Source organism: Tenrec ecaudatus, chromosome 14 (assembly GCF_050624435.1).
Source record: "Tenrec ecaudatus isolate mTenEca1 chromosome 14, mTenEca1.hap1, whole genome shotgun sequence".
Lineage (NCBI taxonomy): Eukaryota > Metazoa > Chordata > Mammalia > Afrosoricida > Tenrecidae > Tenrec > Tenrec ecaudatus.
In genome coordinates this window covers 125,785,846-125,805,353 of record NC_134543.1, presented here as the reverse complement: position 1 = coordinate 125,805,353, position 19,508 = coordinate 125,785,846, and the positions used below count along the sequence as shown (strand labels likewise).

Genomic DNA, 19,508 nt, shown 5'->3' with positions numbered 1-19,508 from the left:
CTCACTGGCTATGATCCAATTGACAGACTATACTCCACCCCTTCACTCTTAATCCTATCGAGTCCCAAATTGACACCAGATTATGTGACTACCACACTACATTTCTACAAAAAGAATATTCCATGTATGCTACAAGTAATGAGTTAGTGACTTAGCTGTTTTAACAGTCAATGTTAAATTCTGTTGATCTCTCACAACAAAATATTGACTTTCAGCAATTTTGAGTTAAATGACTCCAACTTCCTCATTTATGTTGATTTTTGTAATAAATGCTATAATTAAAAACGAACAAATTAAAAAGCTATAATAAAAATGTAATGATCATAAAATAAATATTACAACAAATTCTATATTTCATTTTTAGATTAATCTTTCATCTCTAACCTGTTGTAGATATTCATTTCTATTTTTCCTTCTTATCAATTCTTCAATGATTTCATCACAATTAAGCTGTTGAGTCTTGAATCATAATTGTACACAGGGGAACAAAACATGGGGAAATAGATCTCTGTGCATATATTTATAGGTTTAGTATTAAGGTAGCAGATGGACATTGGGCCTCCACTCAAATACTCCCTCAATGCAAGAATACTTTGTTCTATTAAACTGGCATTCCATGATGCTCACCTTCCCAATATGATAGTTGAAGACAAAGCAGGTGCATTGGCAAATGTGATGAAGAAAGCTCATGGTGCCCATCTATCAAAAGATATAGCATCTGAGTCTTAAAGGCTTGAAGGTAAACAAGTGGCCATCCAGCTGAGAAGCAACAAAGTCCACATGGAAGAAGCACATCAGCCTGTGTGACCACAAGGTGTCAAAGGGATCAGACATCAAAGAACAAAAAAATCATATCATTTTGAATGAAGGGGGGAGTGCAGATTTGGGACCCAAAGCCCATCAGTAGGCAACTGGACATCCCCTCACAGAAGGGTCAAGTGGAGGAGACGAGCCAGTCAGGGTGCAGTATAGCAACGATGAAACATACAACTTTCCTCTAGTTCCTAAATGCTTTCTCCCCTTCACTATTATGATCCCAATTCTACCTTACAAATCTGGCTAGACTAGAGGATGTACACTGGTACAGACAGGAACTGGAAATGCAGGGAATCCAGGACAGATGATCCGTTCAGGACCAGTGCTGAGAGTGGTGATACCAGGAGGGTCGAGAGAGGGTGGGGTGGAAAGGGGGAACTGATTACAAAGATGTACATATAACCTCCTCCCTGGGGGACGGAAAACAGAAAAGTGGGTGAAGGGAGATTTCGGACAGTGTAAGACAGGAAAAAATAATAATAATTTATCAGTTATCAAGGGTTCATGAGGGAGGGGGGATTCAGAAGGGAGGAGAGAAAAATGAAGAGCGGGTCCCAAGAGCTCAAGTAGAAAGCAAATGTTTGAGAATGATGATGATTGCAACAAATATACAAATATGCTTGACACGATGGATGGATGTATGGATTGTGATCAAATGATTAAAAAAAATTTTCCCCACAAACCAACCTTATCACCTTCAAAGTACTCTCCATTACACTTAATACATTTATCAAATCTGCGATTCCATTCTTAGAAACAATTTTCACACTCATCTGTTTGGATGGCTGACAGCACCTCCTCGTTTTTGTCTTCACCTCTTCATTTTTTGCCCTGAACTGGCACAGGGAGATGACTGCATGAGAAGGTGCCTTGTGGTGGCAAAACCAGTCCACTGTCTGCCGCAAATCAGGCCTTTTGTGTCTCACACAATCTTTTCAGAACGTCGAAATAGCTTAATTAACAATCTGACTTGGTGGAATGAACTCTAAATGCACTGTCCCTCTCACATCAAAAACAAAACAAACCCCAAAAAACCCCACAAATGAGCATTGTCTTGATGTTTGATTTTACTCGACCAGCTTTCTTTGGGCGAGGTGATGATGGTGTTTCCACTGGTTTGATTGATGTTTGCTTTGGGGCTCATAAGAATGGTACCATGTCTCGTCACCAGTAACGACCTTGAAAAAAAGTCTGGGCCACTTTGGAATTGTTCTTTCAAAGCATTACATGTTTCCAGTTGACACTCTTTTTCCTGGTCAGTCAGAACCCAAGGCACAAATTTAAAAACAACCCTTTTTGTTCCCAAATCTTGTGTTAAAATTCACTGAACCAAGTTCCAAGATAGTCCCCAAACTCCCCCATTTCTTCAATGGTCCTTCTTCAGTCTTCCAGCACAAGTGCACGAATTTTGTTGACATTTCTGCCCATTCGGGAAGTTGATGGATGTCCAGAATGAAGTTTGTCATCAGTCGACATTTCACCTTTTTTGAAATGAGAAAACCACCCATGCACTTGAGTTTTTCCCATAGCACAGTCCTTTTAAGTCCTTCAACATCGCAACTGTTTTTGTGGCATTTTTCTCCAAAGAAGGGAAGCAAAATTTCACAGCTGCACACTATTCTCTTAAATAGACCATCACAAAAAACAAGGTTCTAACTAAACTACTGTTACAAAACAATTCAGTGTGACCAGAGAGAACCTTCTCAAGCGATGCCACTGGGTGCACTAACTCAGAGCAAGTTGCTTGATGTTAGCATGAAAGATGCGTATTATGAAACTCAGCCCAGTGGAGGTTTTTCTGTTTTCTTTTGGGTACCTCCTCAGATACTGAGGATTTGTGTACATTTAGGGACAAAAATGAGAATTCTAAAAAAAAATCATTAAAATTAAGAATATGTGTAAAGCAATTTCAACATTGGAAAATACCCATCGTATTCTATCTTCTATTTTGGAATTATACATTCTTACATGAATAAAATTTGCCTTATTTGAATCTGAAAATGTAGTTCTTATGTGAGAATGAAATTGCCTCACTTCTCTATAAAGGTTTGTATTTAAGTCATTAGCCTACACTAATTTCTTGAATGCCTTTATCCATTCTTACTCAGAGATGTCCACATTATTTAAGAAAGAAAATATATTTGAAAGAATTTTATATACTTTCACTCTTCTTTTTATGTAAGATTCAAGAGTTCCAATGATGGTGTAATATATGGTTATGCAGAATTGGTCTCTGGTACTCGATACCAGAATACCAGAGCAAGTTGGACTACTTCTGTCATTTACTCATTTCTAATGCATCTGTGACAGTGAACTGTTTGATACATCCACTCCTTATTTATCAACATGGTTAAGTTCCAAAGTTCAGGTTTTTATGTGAAATTGATATCATGCAAAAATTCAGCACAACTATATCAGATCATGAAATGGAGGATGACTCCATCATTACCTAACCAATGAGTCATGGGCAGAACTGCCAAATCACTGAGAATCATGATCCAAATCAAGTTGACACATAACTTCCTTTCCCCATGATGGATCCACCAGCACAGCCAGTGTTAGCTTGCACTTTGGCATTTGCTACTGCCAGACGTATGTTGTTGTGAAAACCAGTAAGTTACTAAATTCTTTATTATCATTGTAAATGCAAAATGATGGATAATGTCCTAATTGATAATGAGAAGTGGGTGTATTTGTTTTGCTGTGTTTTCAATTTTTTCTCTTAAATTATATAAATACCCTGTGAATGAGGAGTAGAGATCTGTACGTGTCTCTGAATTTACTACTGAATCTTGATGAGCTTGACTTCTCTGATGAAAATGCTGTAGATTAATACACTAACTAACACAATACGCATGCCAGTGTTGGCATTTTGTTGGCAGTGTTTTCCATTTCTCTTTTGGTGTCTCCTGTAGGACCCCTGTTTGATGGCAGTGATGTGTGTGTGTACGTGTGCGTGTGTGTGCGTATGTGTGTTCATCAGCAGTATTTTCTAAGGCAGTGGTTCTCAACCTTCCTAATGCCGCGACCTTTTCATACAGTTCCTCATGTTGTGATGACCCCCAACCATAAATTTATTTTCGTTGCTACTTCATAACTGTAACTTTGCTACTGTTATGAACCAGGCGACCTCTGTGATAGGGTCGTTGGATCCTCCAAAGGGGTCACGATCCACAGATTGAGAACCGCTGTTCCAAGGCAACTAACAACAGCAGCAATAATAATACCCAATGCAATCGCCAAAGGTGTTTCCTCATAGACAGGAAGGGGGTTTGGAAAACAGGCAGCCTTTGAGTCTTAGTTCCCCCACGTATAAAACAAGGATAGTAATACTTGCCTGAAAAGGGATTCCACCCAGGCCCTGCATGAGACAGACCAGCAGAACCTCTCAGTACAGTGCCTGGCCACGAGAGAATGTCTATGACGTCGGGCGAAAGAGAAAAATACTCTGTGTGGATGGAGCCCAAGCACTCAAACGCCAGAAGAAAATCTCAAGACAAGAAAGGCTGGGCCCCTGGGGTCTATTAGCCTGGAGACCAGAACGCTCGGGAAGGAAGAAGCAGGGCCCTCTCCCGTTTGCTGCAGAGGCCACCAGAGGTGGTTGGGCTTGGCCTCTGGTGCTCTGTCCTCTGGGACACAGCTGTTCCGATCTGGCTCAGGACTTGGGGCTCAGCCAGAGGAATCACTACAGGGATTAGGGGTCTGACTGGAGGGCCAGCTGCCAGAGTTCTGACGCCAGGGACCAGCCAAGGGTGGGGAAGGAGCTGCTCTCCAACTCAGCAATTTCTCTTCAGGGGAAGGTGGAGAGGAAATGTGGGCCTACCCTGTCCTTCCCTTTATGGATCCACCAGAGAGCCTCGGTTCCTGGAACAGTGTGAACCAAGGTGACCGGAATCAGCCAAAGGACCCCGTAGTGAGTGCAGGGAAGGGAAGTGACACGTCAGCTTAGCAGATAGGGTTAGGAGTTCGGAGGAGTTGACTGGGCCATCTAGGAGGAGTTCTCTCAGGGGCTTACCCCTGCCCCCCAGACATTCAGGGACCGTCCCTCCCTTCTTTGGGTTCCCTGGGGACTCTGCTTAGCCCCTGATGTGCCCCCAGAACTTGGGATTCTAGACATTGGTTTCCAGGATATCATCTGTGTGTGGCGGAGCACTCCTAAAGGGCGTGTATCAGCGCTCCCCTGAGCTCAGGCTGAGTGTGCGGGAGCTGAGCCTTCAATGGATGAAGGAGAAAGGAAGAAAGTATTTCAGAGACAGAGGCAGAGGCAGAGGGGTCTGGTGTGAGCAACAGCGTCTGGAGGGAAGGACACATCTGTTTGGGGAGAGGAGCTGGCACCTGGGCCAGGGCTTTCGCTAAGGTCTTGTTCGGGCTTCGTATCCGCCCTGAGAGGAAAATGCTTTTATTCCTGTGAGACGACAGAGGCTCAGAAAGGGGAAATGACTTGTCCCCAAAGTGCTGATACAAATAGTTCTGTCTGATTCTCAGGGACATGACTGGGGTCTTCAGTCATAAAAGTAGCCATAATTTAGGGTCCCTGGCCAATGCCCCCAGGGTCACTAGTCCCGGAGCAGATGGCTTGTGTTTGGGCCCAGAAGCCAGTGTGACTCTGTTATGGCTCAGGTGGGAGTTGAGATAGTAAATGACCAGTGGTTTCACATTCCCAGCCCTTTGCACACACAGCTGCTCCCACTTACTGTGCCCTTCCTTGCTCACCTGCCAGACTCACCCAGGCCTCTGGTGAGCTCACTATCTTTCAAGCTTGAACCAAGTCTTGTCTTCCCTTCGAGGCCTCTCATCATGCTTGTTGGAGTAGATTGGGCCCCGTCTCTTCATACACATCCAGAACTGAGCCGCAGGAGGTGCTCCTGGAAGGCTTACAGAGTGAATGAGTGGGCACACAAGCCAGAAAAGTCCTCAACCCCTAGTGCCTCTGGGGAAACACAAGGCATCCTGTGCCCTGAGCACTCTCTCTTCTGTCCAGTCCAGTGCTAGCCCCACGGTGAGGCCAAAGAGCTGGCTCTACATGCAGGTTCCAGTGGTTCTCCTGAGGAAGGAAGCAGGAAGGGCTGCCAGACTTGCTCCACCCTAACCTCACCTGGCTGGGTGTGGGTGCAGAGGGCACAAGGCAAGGAGGGCAAGGCTGAGTAAGGCTTAGAAGGATTGCCTCCAACTCGAGGGGAGGGGCCTTCCTCCTTGCCTCCCTCCCATGGGGTGAGTCCTGAAAAAAGGGCCAGCACTAGACTCATTGCCAAGAAGCTGGGTTTTGACTTTGACACTTGTTAGCAAACTTCCCTGGACCAGACTGGAGGTAGATGGGATACAAAGATGAAAAATGCCCATTTCGTCCCCAAGGGGAGCTCACACCTGATATTTAAGAAAGAATAAAAATATCTAACATTCACTGAGCACTTGACGATGTGCCAGGCACTGATCTGAGCGCGTCACTCGTCTCGATAACTATTGAGCATTCACCACAAACTGTGAGAGCAATGCGATTGCTAGCTCTGTTTGACAGACGATGATGGAGGCCCAGAGAGATCAGGGAACTTGCTCTAGACCCAGAGTTGGTCCTTGCAGCACTGGCAGGCTGTCTTCGGAGCCCATGAACTTAACCATCACACACCTTCTGTGTCATGCCACAGATGACACATAGTCACATCTCACCTCTGCCCACCTCTTTCTCAGTAGGGGTGGTTGTGAGGTGTCGTCACATCAGTTCTGACTCACAGCACCCCCGTGCGCAGCAGAAGAAAACACTGTACTCACCAGTGTTATGGTTGGTCCCACTGTTGGCAGCTGTTGGGTCAGTCCATCTTTCTGAGCACTTTCATCTTTTTCATCGACATGTGAGAGGGATAGGTTTTTCCTGATAACATGTTCAAAATACACGAGATAAAGCCTCACTGTCCCCAATTGTAAGGAGGATTCTGGTTGTACTTCTTCCAAGACAGACTTGTTTGATCTTCTGGTAGCCCATGGTACTTTCAATAGTCTTCACCAACTTCCATAACCAATCTACCTTATTTACCTAGATTTCACATGTCTAAGGAGGCAACTGAAAATACCAGGACTTGCATATGGTAACCAACTAAAAGGAAAGGAGAAAAAAACAAGAAGAAATGGGTCGTGGGGAACAGGGCACTAACTCACGCAAGGGGAGGGTATTGTTTCTATCTCCACAGGGAAAGAGGGACCAGACTTCAACCCGGTGCTCCAAGATGGGAATGCAACATACCAGCATGAGGCAGGCAAGCAGTAGAGAGGTCTGAGGGGCCAGCTCCAATCCCAACTATGTGGACAGCCGCCCATCCCCCCAGAAGAATTTACTTCAGAGGACAGCACTGAAGTTACAGCTCAGGGAGAGGGACATGTCTGATCAGAGCACATGGGAGCAATTGAAGGGGGAGGAAGAGAGAGTGGAGCACATCCTGGTCCACCAAGCCTTAAAGAGGATATCCCTGCTCAGAGCAACTAATGCACAGAGCACCATATGGCCGGCCCCACTACGAGACACGACACCCCTCACTGACCCATAGCCCTACTTGGGACAACACTGGAGACACAGTGTGGGAATTGCCCCCAATCTGACCCCACCACACCGAGACAAAACACTAAGGGCGTGCAACAGAACAGCAGGGGAGCAGAACCAGGAAGTCCCAAGGGAATACCAAAAATAGACTTGCAGGTCAGGGAGTGGCATTCCATCAGACTCCACTGGAAAATATTCCTAAAGGTCAACAGCCAGAACTTGAACTATTTACAGGCTTTTCTTTCTTTTGTCATTGTTTTGTTTTCTTTTGTTGCTTTGTTTTGCTCTGTCTTGTTTTTGTACATATTATTATCTCTGCAGGTCTGTCTAGATAAGATAGGCGGGATAAACAGACAAACAAAGAAACAAACAAATAAAGCCTCAGTTTCTAGGTCTGAAAAATGACCAAGCTGGATGAATTGATTGAGCCCTTCCGCTGATGCTCTATACTTTGCATGTGCCCCAGGCAAGGATGTCTATTTGGCTCATGCAAGTGGATGCTGCTGCTGCTGCTGCAGGTTAGAAATGAGGTAGGGTGCTGTGAGGCGAGATGGAAGGGCTACATGTAGGTGCCCCGGCAGTGTTCCGCAAGCCCAGCCATGGATTCATCACAACTGCAGGCACTGATGATTCCAATTTCTAGCCAGTCACATCAGCCCCAGCCTTCCCAGTTGTCACATTATCAGGTTCTTTGCTGTGCTCGATCTGAGGTCCTGGCCCTAAGAAGCCGTGAACATAATATAGTTGTTTAATGCCTACGAGGTTGGGTGATTTCTTCCAAAGCAATGTGGCCGTGTGCTGTTGAGTCAGTTCTGACTTATGATGACTCCATAGGACAGAGTAGAACGGCCCCCATAGGGTTCCTTAGGCTGTAATCACTGCAGGCCAGATCACCGTGTCTCTGCTCCTATGGGGTGAAGGGTGCCTACGGCTGACTCTCTGCGCAGCTGAGCTCCTACCTACTGTGTCATTGGGACTCCTTATGAGAGGTGATAAACCAAAACCAAACCCCCTGCCATCTGTTAGCTTTCTGGAGCCAGTAATACCTCGGCTCTTGGCTTCACACGCTGAAAGAATTCACGCCAAAGCCCGTTTTGTAATCCAAGTGGGTCTTTAGGAAGGACAGGGCAGGTTTCAGGTTGTACAGTCTCAAAGGGGTTCACAACTGGGCTTGAGCAACCACGTGCAAAGGAGCACCCATGCGTGCGGATCTTAGGGGGGATCCCTGGAGGCCAGAAGCCCAAGAACCCTAGAGGCTGAGAGTATGTGGGCCAAGAGACTGTGGGCCCCAAGTAGGCCCAAAATGGGTGTGTGTGCATCCATGCGGGGAAGGGAGACCCTCCCCGTCTACCTGCCTCTGACCAGGAGCAGGTTAAGGGAGAATGCAAGAGTGTGCGCCCTGCCTTTATCCTAGCCCAGCCCCTGCTGGGAGAAGGCATGGCTGATGGTATTGGTTGACCCCATTGGCTGAGCTAGGCCCAACTGAGTGATGTCATGAGCCTGTGCCTAGTTTGGCCCATCCAGCTGTACCTCCCACCTGGTTGGGGGCTTGAATACGAACATGCTCAGTTTGGGGTCTTCATAGGTGTCTAATGGTTGCCAGATTCTTTCCAACCTCCTCTATGGGTTTTTTTTTTTGCAGGCGTGGGAAGACAAGCCCCCTGTCTCTAAGCTAGCTACCTAACACCATCCAGCTGATTTTGACTCATGGCAACCATAGAAGACAGGAAAACTACTCTATAAGATTTCTGAGATGAAATCTTTTTTAAAAAATCATTTGAATGGGGCTCTTACATCTCTTATAACATTCCACCCATCCATTGTATCGAGCGCATTTGTACATATGCTGCCATCATTGCAAAACATTTTCTACTTGAGCCCTTGGTATAAACTCATCTTTCCCCCCTCCGTCCTCCACCCTCCTACGCTCGTGAATCCCTGATCAATTATATATTGTTATTATTTCCTATCTTACACTGTCCATTGTCTCCCTTCACCCACCTTTCTGTTATTCATCCCCTGGAGGGGTATATATACAACTTTGTGGTGGGTTCCCCCTTTCTCTCCCTTCCCCTTCATGGACCATCCCCCTATCTTCATGATATCGATACTTCCACTACTGTTCCTGAAGGCTTTATCTGCCCTGAATTCCATGTGTCCAGAGCTCTTATCTGTTCTCCAGTCTAGTCAGATTTGTAAGGTAGAACTGGGTCATGGTAGTGGTAGTGGGGGTGGGGAAGAGGGGGAGGAAGCATTCAGGAACTAGAGGAATGATGTGTGTTTTGTGGATGCTGTACTACACCTTGGTTGAATCATCTTTGGTGGAGGATATCCAAATGTCTACAGATGGGCTTTGGGTCTCCACTCCAAATCCCCTGGTTCACATCAATATAGTTGTTTGTTTGGGATCTTTTGATACATGATACCATCAACACCTCACGGTCACAAAGGCTGGTGTGCTTCTTCCATATGGGTTTCTTTGCTTACCTGTTTGCTTGGGGTCTTTAAGACCCCAGATGCTATATCTTTTGATAGCCAAGCACCATCTGTTCTCTTCACATTTGCTTATGCACCCACTTTGTCTTCAGCAATGGTGTCAGGAAGGCGAGCATCAAAGAGTGCCAGATTATTAGAGCAAAGCGTTCTTGTATTAAGGGAGAGCTTGAGGAGAGGTCCAAAGTCTGTCTGCTATCTTAATACTTAACATATACTATATGTGTACATTGCTCTCTGAAAGTAAATCTTCATGGGAGCCAACAATCTCATCTTTCTTCCCCAGAGCAACTGGTAGGTTTGAAGTGCTGACCTTGAGGCCAGTAGTCTAATGCTGAACCCACATGCCCCCAGGTCCCTCTAGGAGCTACTGCAGTTGAGTCAATTCTAATTCAAAACAACCCTTCATAGGATTTCTGAGGCTATAAATCTATACAGGTGTAGGATAGATCATTTTCCTCCTGAGGGGCAAGATGGTGGGTTTGAACTACCAACCTTTCGGGTAGAAGTCAAATACTTACACTAGAACCTTTAGAAAGTGGTATTCCCCTACTGTACTGAGTAAATAGCCCCGGCGTCTTGTTCAAAAGCACTCACACACCCCCCACACATTGTGGAGCAGAATTTTGGACTAGGCAGTAGCAGTGTGAACCTAACACTCTCTTTTATGATTTCTTAAGGAGCCTCGTGGATGATTTAGGGTCAAAGTTCTGCAAGCGTGCGCTCATTTCCTGCTATTAAATAGCTTCTTGACTTGAACTAGGACCACAAAACTTGGCTTACATTCCATTCCAGCTCCATTCCCTGTCTTTCCTTTTTCCTCTCGGGATTGTTGGCAGAAGGGGAGGAGGGCTTTGTGAGGGAGGGCATGAGAGTGATGGGGGGCTTCCCTCCCCAGCCCAGCCGGCTCGGAGCACAGGGATGGTCCAGGTGGAGTGGCTCCCACGCTGCGGGCGGGTAGGGGACAGGGCCTCCCTGCCATTGCCCTCACCCTGTTGTGTGGCGTGGGTAGCCAGGTCCCCTGCCAGGACAATCTGTGGGGTGGTGGGGAGCATGCCGACTGAGAGGGACCCAAACCCACACTCAAACCACGGCCACTGAGTGTACTCCAACGGCCGGCCGCTCGGCTCCGCTGGGCTAGCAGGCGGGGCCCGACGGCCTCTGGTCGCGTTCCGGGCAGGTGAGCCCAGGGCCGGTGAGGGCGCTCCAGGGTCTGGCCGCCGCCCGGAGCCCCAGGGGCCCGCCCGCCGGCTGCCCGGGGGCGTCCAGCAGGGGGCGCGCCGCCAGCAGCGGGCGCTCCGGACGCCGGCCGGCCGCCCCGCCCCTCGGCGCCCCTGCTCGCCTCCCCGCGGCTCCCCTCGGCGCGCGGACTGACGGACCGACGGACGGACGGACGGAGGGGCGCCGGGCGGCGGGAGCAGAGCGCCGCCGTGCCCCGCCGAGCGCCGCAGCAGCCTCCCGCCGTGAGTAGCGCCGCGGTGCCGGTCGGGGCGGTGGACCCCACTGCGGGCGGGGGCCACGGGCTCGGGCGCTCTCTGGGGGCCAGCGTCCGCCCCGCACCGCCACCCCCGCGCGACGCGGCGCCTGGGCGCTGGGCCCCCGGCCGGACAGCTGCAACCCTCGGGCGCGCTCCGAGCCTAGCACCTTCACCCAAAGGATGGGGCGGTCGGGGCGGGCGGGGGGCCTGAAGCCCCCGCAGGACAGGGACAGGCTTGCCCATCCAGCGAGGCCCTTTTGACGGAGGAGCGCGGGCTTCAGCCCTTGATGGAGAGGCGCTGCATCTTCTCCGCGTTCATTGCCTCTCCCACCCCTGTTCCCTAATAGCACAGTGAGATGATGGGGTTCGCAGTACCCCAGAAAAGTAAAGGGGAAGGAGTACCCCACGAAGGTGTGGAGCCCGCCATCAGGACCCCTGACGTGGGGCAGGGCTGGGCATTGGAGGGCATAGAAGGGATGCCCGCGGCTAACCCCAGACTCAGTGCCAGGCGTACTGGCTATGCATGGGTTTGGCTCACCCTCACAGGAAGCTCTGTGAGGTGGGACTTAGTATCCCCTCATTATAAAGGAGAAAATGAGGCCAAGAGAGGTGAGCTTTTTGGAGGCCAACCAAGTGGTGGTAGACTTGGGGTACATACTGGAGGGATAGCATGGCTGGCTATTCAGAGGTGAGGGGGCAGGTCCCAGGGACAGGAGGTCAGAGCACAGCCCCGGATACCCCTGTCATCTAGAATCCAGGTGACAGGGCAGCTGCAGGGCTGCTGCAGCTACGGTTTCAGGCCACGTGTTCACAAATTGCCTCCCTGTAAAACATTCCTGGGACGAGCCTGTTGAGTGAGAGGCTCTGAGAACTTGGCTTCTTCACAAAGGCTGTCATAGACCCAAATCACCCATCTCCTAAGCTGGGTGTTTAAAGGGTCCCCAGTGATGATGCAGACAGAGGCTTAGCAGCAGGGACAAGCTTGTGGATGTGTATCTTCATGGGGGGGGGTTTCCAACTGGCAGGAATGAAGAGACCTAATGGTCCCCCATCTCTGCAGGGTCTCCCTCTTTGCTGGATGTGAGGGTGGGCAAGCATACCCCAAGTGGAGCCGAACTTTCGCAGAAAGACAAAGCTTCCTTATGTCAAACCAGGCAGGTTTCTGACCCCCAAGCCCCAACTTCCTCCCCAAAGACGATGGGTGAACATGAAAGGAGTCAAAGCCTTGAACTCACAGGGGCTGTGTGACTGCCAGCACCTTCTCCTGCTGCTGTCTGCTGCCCTGGAGGCTGAGGGTAATGCCTTCTCATTGGTGGGGACTGAGGGGACTCGGGTGTGTGTGTGTGTGTGTGTGTGTGTGTGATCCCCCCTGCTGCCTGCTCCCCGGGCGGGCATGGCCCTGTTTCACAGTCAGGATGGGAGACGAGGGACTGGGTGAGTTCGTTGGTGGGAGCTGGGGCTGGTGAGAGAGAAGCTTAATGAGAGTGAAGGGGTCTCTATGGAGGGCATGCTCCCAGCCTTGGAGCCCCCTCCGAGGTTGTTCCTCAGGAAGCCACTGAGGCCACTGTTGGAGGCAGGGGGTTTGCTATTGAGAAGAACAACTGGAGTGGGCTAGTTGTGTGTCTGGACCTCAATTTCCTTCTTTTGTACAAAACAAAATCAAGTGAGTTAGACCAGACAGCAGTGGTTTTCAGCTTTCTTCTTCTTTTTCCCTGCGAATGAAGTCTTACACAGAACACCTATAATGTATAGAAAAAGGGGAACTGTTCTGACTGAAGTTGAGTTGGGAATAGGCCCCTCCAGCTCCTCTTCCTCACCCTGAGCAGAGTTTAGAAATTCTCCAATAGGTGATTGGTGGAGTCTTTTTCTTGGAGGATCTGGAAAATCTATATATAACCCCCTGCAGGGTTGGAGGCAGGGGCATGACTCCAGTCAGAGAAATGTAAATGTGTGCTTCGAATGGCCAGTGCCTCTGGCCAAAATTATGGCTCTCTCTCTCTCTCTCTCTCTCTCTCTCCCCTTCCCTCCCACCCTCCCTCCCTCCTCCCCCCCCCTTCTCTGAATCTCCTCCCTGCCTCTCAGATTTTCTCTGGGACAGAAAGGTGTCTATATCTCTTGGGCCCTTTTCTGGGGGCCCAGCTGGTATCTATAATCTATTTCAGTCTCTCCCCTTTAGTTTCACATTTCTGAGTAGATAAAATGAAAATCAATTTTTGGGGGTGGGGTGGGACACCCAGTATTCAGAAAAGACTCTTAAGTTATTATCAGTTGTTTTTAGCTTAATGAGGTATATGGACAGTGACCTTGAGGAGCCAGTAGGGAGACTCAGACACAGAATTCAAATCCATTGACTTTTCCTTATGGAGCGCCTGCTGTGTAGCAGCTACTACAAGAGAGCAGAGGTGAGGAAGTCACTTCTGCCCTCACGGGCTTCCAAGACAACAGGAGGGAAGGCACTCACATTTTTGGGGCACATCCAGGGACCATTCAAAACATGACCCAGATGTTACTTCATTTATCCCACCAAGAATGTAGTAACTTCTTTTTCTATTACATGTTTTCATTATATATATATATATTAAGTACACATCTCATGGATCCATGCCATCAGCACCAGGTCAAGGGTCAACACTGGCAGTACCAGAAGCTCCCTGGTGGCCTCGTCTAATCGCAGCGCCCCCTGTTCCTCAACCTGGAGTAACCACTTTTCTAACTTCTAGAATCATGGATTACATTCTTGGCAGTTTGTGGCGTGAAGTGGAATCACACTTGAGGTTCCCTTTTATGTCAGATTCTTTCATTGATTCTATCTGTGAGATTTATCCATGCTGTTCCTTCCCTTTGTTGTTTCACCATTCCATTGTATGTCCATGTATATGTCCTTCTACTAATGGACAGTTGACAGGTTCCAATTTTTGATTACTACTAATCGTTAATAGTGCTTCCGTGAGCATTTTGTCTTTGTTGTGGTGCTGTGGAGGCAGTTTGGACTTACAGTGACTTGTGTGACAGCATAGGGCTGCCCCATTGGGTTTTCTTGGCTGTCATTTTTAGGGAAACATTTTGCCAGGTCTTTGCCCCTAGGTGAGCTTGAACTGCCAACCTGTCAGGTGGCAGCCAAATGCCGAGTTGTTTGTGCCATCAGGGCTCCTTGGGAACATGCTGGCAAACGTCTGCATGCCTGTTTCTTGGGCATGTAGTTAGGAGTTGGCATGTCTGTAGAAGCTGCCGACCGTTTTCCGAAGTCCTAGTCCCAACACACATTCCGCTGGCAGCATGGGCGAGCGATAATTGGGGGCACTGGGACGATCTGGGGAGGCTGCAAAAGCAGGTGCCTGCTCTTCCCCCGGTCTATGGGCCGTCGGACAAAAGTTTCCATTGTCGGGGGAACTTAGATGAATACATTTTTTTTTTCTGAAAAGGGAGTGGTTGGCCAAATAAGTTTGGGAAGCTTCATTCTCGCCAACACTGGGCTTGTCTAACCTAATTTTCTCTGTAAGTAATTGAAGCTCAGAAGTTTTTCTGTGCTCAGCATGTGCTGGTAAGTGACAAGGTTGGGATTTGAACCCAAATCTATGTGACTACAGCCGGTCCCCTCACTCTGGTTCAGACATGGACACAGATGATGATATGGAGAAGAATGGATTGAGAATGTGATCAGGGCCCTAGAAATGTATGCACAGCCCTCTGAGAATTTGTATCTGGCCTTGGGCTGCGGAGCATCATGGAGATGGTGGTATCTGAGCTGGGTCTTACAGAAAGGGGATGGTCTTGCCAGAGAGTCCTTCCTGTAGGTCTCCAGTAGAAAGGTCCCAGGGGTGAACATTTGTGAGGCACAGGAAGGTCTCCTTTACTGTAACCTAGGATATGTAGGAGTGCTAAGGCTGGAAAGGCAAGTTGGAGCCCAACTGGTGGGCCTAATTTATCTTTCATGGGCTCTCCAGTTCCTTCCCTCCAGCCTCTCAGGAGCGGAGCCCAAGGCAGTGCTTGATCCTTTGCTGGAGAACTGGGACTGCTTCCAGTCAGCTCAGCTCCTGATAGTGAGTGACACGGGCACCTCAACAAGTCGAGCTGCGGTTCTCAACCTTCCTCAGGCTGCCACCCTTTCATGCAGTTCCTCACGTGGTGGTGACCTCTCAGCCACAGCATTATTTTCATTGCTACTTCATAACTGTCATTTTGCTATTGTTATGAATCGGGCGACCCCAGTGAAAGGGTCATTTGACCCCCCAAAAGGGTCGTGACCCACAGGTTGAGAACCACTGAAATAGAGGCTCTTAGCTGTTCCCAGGCCCGCTCTTGAGGTATCTGCTAGCAGAAATATTTGGTGTTTCTGCTTCTACCGAACTATGTGAAACCAGTAACCCCGTGCTCTAATGGCTGATCTAATGGTTTGTTTGGAAGGAGTTTTTTCCTCCCCCTTAGAGAAGGGGGTGAAGGGAGACGCTGGATAGGGCAAGATATGGCAAAATAATAATCTATAAATTATCAAGGGCTCATGAGGGAGGGGAGAGCGGGGAGGGAGGGGAAAAAAAGAGGACCTGATGCAAAGGGCTTAAGTGGAGAGCAAATGCTTTGAAAATGATTAGGGCAAAGAATGTACAGATGTGCTTTATACAACTGATGTATGTATATGGATTGTGATAAGAGTTGTATGAGCCCCTAATAAAATGTTAAAAAAAAAAGAAAAAGAAAAAGAAGATAGCAGGTAGGTAACAGCTCCAGCCTCCTCAGGCTAGGTGTAGGAAGTTTGCCAGAATTCTTGTCAAGCCAAATTTGCCGGGGGACCTTGATACCTTTTCCTCAGCATGGAACCAAACTGGTGTCTCAGCAGCAGTGGGAAGCAGAAATGCACACTGGGGCTGTGGCTAAGGTACATAATAGCAGTACTAGTAATCATCCTTATTTGTGCCGTGCTTATGGTTTTTAAAGAGATAACAGCCTCATTACAGCTGATCCTGAGAGGAACCCTAAGTCAGTGGTATGGGTGTTATCACCCCAGTTTGTAGGTGAAAGGATTGAGGCCCAGGGAGGGTGATAACTCCAGGGGGGCCGTGGGGGGTGGGGAGACACACTGCCAACACACACCCAGGCTAGTCTGGGACCTGGCCAAGCACCGAGTGGACACTGAACAGAGGGGAGGATGTGGAGCAAGCCATGGATGCCATTGGCATGGGAGACACTGGCTCTCTCTGTGCGGCCTCCAGAGATGTGTGTGCCTCAGTGGGACAGAGGGGGGCAGGTAGGCGGCGTCCAGGTAACAGGGCTCTGGTTGCTGAGAGTAGGGATGGTGGAAAGAGGGTGAAATATACACATCTCTTGCGAGCTAGAACCTCGCCAGCCACTTGGCGATAGGGGATGGGACGCACCCTTATTTAATGGTGTCTCCACCCAGCCTGGGGAAAACAGCCTTTTGGGTTCAGGGGCCTGGGTGTGGTTGGTATCTGATTGGTAGGCAGACGAAGAGTTGCCAACGCCAGCTGAAATGTTCTCTGCGAAGCCTTGGCTGAGGACTCTTGAAAGACACATCCACGCCAGCGGGTTGTATTGTGTGTTTGCAGTGCCTCAGGATGCTGGCTAGGGTGGCGTGTGGCTCTCTCTCCCAGGTGTGGGTGAGCCCCATGCGGTGGGGGTGAGGCCCTCGGGAGGCTGCAAACAGTTTCTTTTGGTGAACTAGGAAGCACACCATGGCTTAGAGCTATGCTGTCTTTGTTTGCTTAGTAAGGTGCTCGGGGCAGGCAGCAGTCACTCCATTTTTAGATGAGGAAACTGAGGCCCTGCTGACAAAAGATGAGGTCACTGAGCTAGTTGTGGGCAAAACTGGAGGGCGTACAGATCTGTTCAGACTTGCGACCGAGTGACACAGGCCCTGAGCGCTGAGATCATGATAATCCCTTCCCCTTCTAGGCATGATGTAATTGTCAGAATACCTTCATGGGTTGCAGACGATCGTTCTAGTATCAACCCCATTTTACGGACAAAGAGGCTGGGGTTCTTGAGGCTTAAGTGACTTCTCCCAGCAGACCTGGGGTTTGAACACAGTACATCAGACTCAAAGCGAGTGCTCCTTCTACGGCCTTGATTGGCCCAGCTGCCTCTCTCCTCAGTCGGTCTCAATCTAATGGGAACAAAATGCGGAAGGTTACCTGGTTTCCAGAGTTTTGTTAGAGGAGAGCTGAAGATGGGAGGAGGCCCTTACCCCTCTCTCCTTAACAAATTTAAGTGACTACAAAGCAAGTGAAAACTAGACATCATTAGTCTCAGGGGAAAGGTGTGAGCAGGGTAGTCCTCAAGGTGCCACGGCTGTGGGTTATCAGGAAACGGTCAGTTTCTCTTACAAAAGCCCAAATGGTGGAAACTCCCTAAATGTCCATCACTGATGACTGGTTAAAGAAGACGTGGTATTTCTCTACCAGGGAATATTATTTCAGCCACGAGGAGGAATGAAGTGCTGGCATAATGTTACACCATGGCTAACCCTGGAACGCCTGGTGCTGAGTAAAATACATCAAGACATTTCAAGGGCAAAAAGGATAAAATGGTAGCTTAGGTGCAAGCTTACAGAGCTAATTGGTTAAAAAGAGACTATTATATGATCTCACTTATGTAAAAACATCTAGAACAGGCAAATGCATAAAGAGCAAAGATGGATGGGCGGGAGGAGGGAGGGACGTTAGCTGCAGGACTACCGAGTCTCTGGAAAGGATGATGAATACATGTGGAAATGGCTCCTAAAGAAGTTGACTTGGCTTTGCTGGCAGACTGCATAGAGCTCAATATGCAAAACCAAACAAATAAAAAAGTTGACATGGCAAATGGTTTGCTTTATGCATATATTACCACAGTACAAGTTATTTGGTTAATGACCACAATAAAAATTCAATGTGTGTGTATATAAATATATTTAGCTCTCCTGCAGTCCATTTCTTTTAGACTCTAGACCTAAACCTTTGTAATGCCACGACCCTTTCATACAGTTCCTCATGTTGTGGTGACCCCACCAACCATAACATTATTTTTGTTGCTACTTCATAACTGTCATTTTGCTACTGTGATGAATTGGGCGACCCTGTCAAAGGGTCATTCGACCTCCAAAGGGGTCACAACCCCCAGGTTGAGAACCGCTGCTCTAGCCCATAGGTTCCCACACTCGTTTGGCCCAGCACATCCTTTGCAGAAGGCCATGCAGAACTTTTGTACGCTAGCCCACGAATCAGGATACAGTGCGGGTGTAGCTTTTGCAGCCCCTCTGCATTGTCCCCCACCCCCACCCCCGCCCCGGGGCGTCATGGCCCATTTCGAGAAACACAACCCTACAGTTGCGTTCGTTTCCACGGCTGCCCTGACCTCATGTGTCGCCGTATTACAGGTCAGCGGACGCCAATGAAGAGCCCCAACATGGAGGCCTTCAAGCAGCAGAAGGTGGAGGACGTCTATGACATCGAGGAGGAGCTGGGAAGGTAAGGGCGGTGAGACGGAGCCAAGGTTTTGCCTTTCTCTGTTCAGCTCTCACTCGCACGGAGTTGTGAAGCAGGCTGGTCATAAGGCTAGTGGGAAGTTTTAAAAATGAGCCCAACCTTGTCATTTTTATGGATGACTCTGCAAATAGTCATTTCTCTGAAAACAGAGACTGGCTCCCAACAGGGGCTAGAACAGTTGAGTTCATGTCTTCAGTACCACCTGACGGACAGTCATGGCAAAAAAAAAGATTTTTTACTAATCTGACAACTTTTTGCACAAAGCTATTCCCAGGCGGAGGCCTGAGACTTGGCCAATGCCTCTCTTCTGAGTCCCACAGAGAATTCTCCATGATTCCTAGGGCGTGTATTTCCCCTTAAGCGCAGAATCAGCACTGTATGTGAAATACTCTTACTGAAAGTGGGCTTGTTTTGAGAAACCAGCTGCACGAACCTGTTCTAAAGGTTCCGGGGATCTGAGTTTCAGAGTTACTGACTCTAGGATATTGCTGTTAGGGACCATCCAGTCCCTTCTGACTCCACCCCGCCTCTGTGCCACAGACCGAATCACTGCCCGCCCTGGGCCGGCCTCACGATTTTTCTGATGCTTGAGCCCATTGCTGCTGCCGCTGGGTCAGCCCTCCAGTGAGGGCCTGCCTCCTTTTTGCCGTCCCTCCACTTTGCCGAGCACCATGTCCTGTACAACGTGGCCACAGTACGTGGGACAAGGTCTCAC

The 19,508-nt window shown here is 48.8% G+C and overlaps 1 protein-coding gene across 2 annotated transcripts in view; it reads left to right on the top strand.

Annotated features, from left to right (window-relative positions):
• The first annotated feature begins 11,184 nt into the window (after window positions 1–11,184).
• The window catches only part of DAPK2 (death associated protein kinase 2), a 136,077-nt gene continuing 127,753 nt past the window's right edge, over window positions 11,185–19,508 (top strand). For both annotated transcript variants that reach the window (XM_075530747.1, XM_075530748.1), the window contains exons 1-2: window positions 11,185–11,301; window positions 18,685–18,775. In XM_075530747.1, coding sequence (XP_075386862.1) covers window positions 18,699–18,775 — 77 coding nt within the window. In that variant the 5' untranslated portion in view covers window positions 11,185–11,301; window positions 18,685–18,698. The remainder of the gene's footprint in view (window positions 11,302–18,684; window positions 18,776–19,508) is intronic.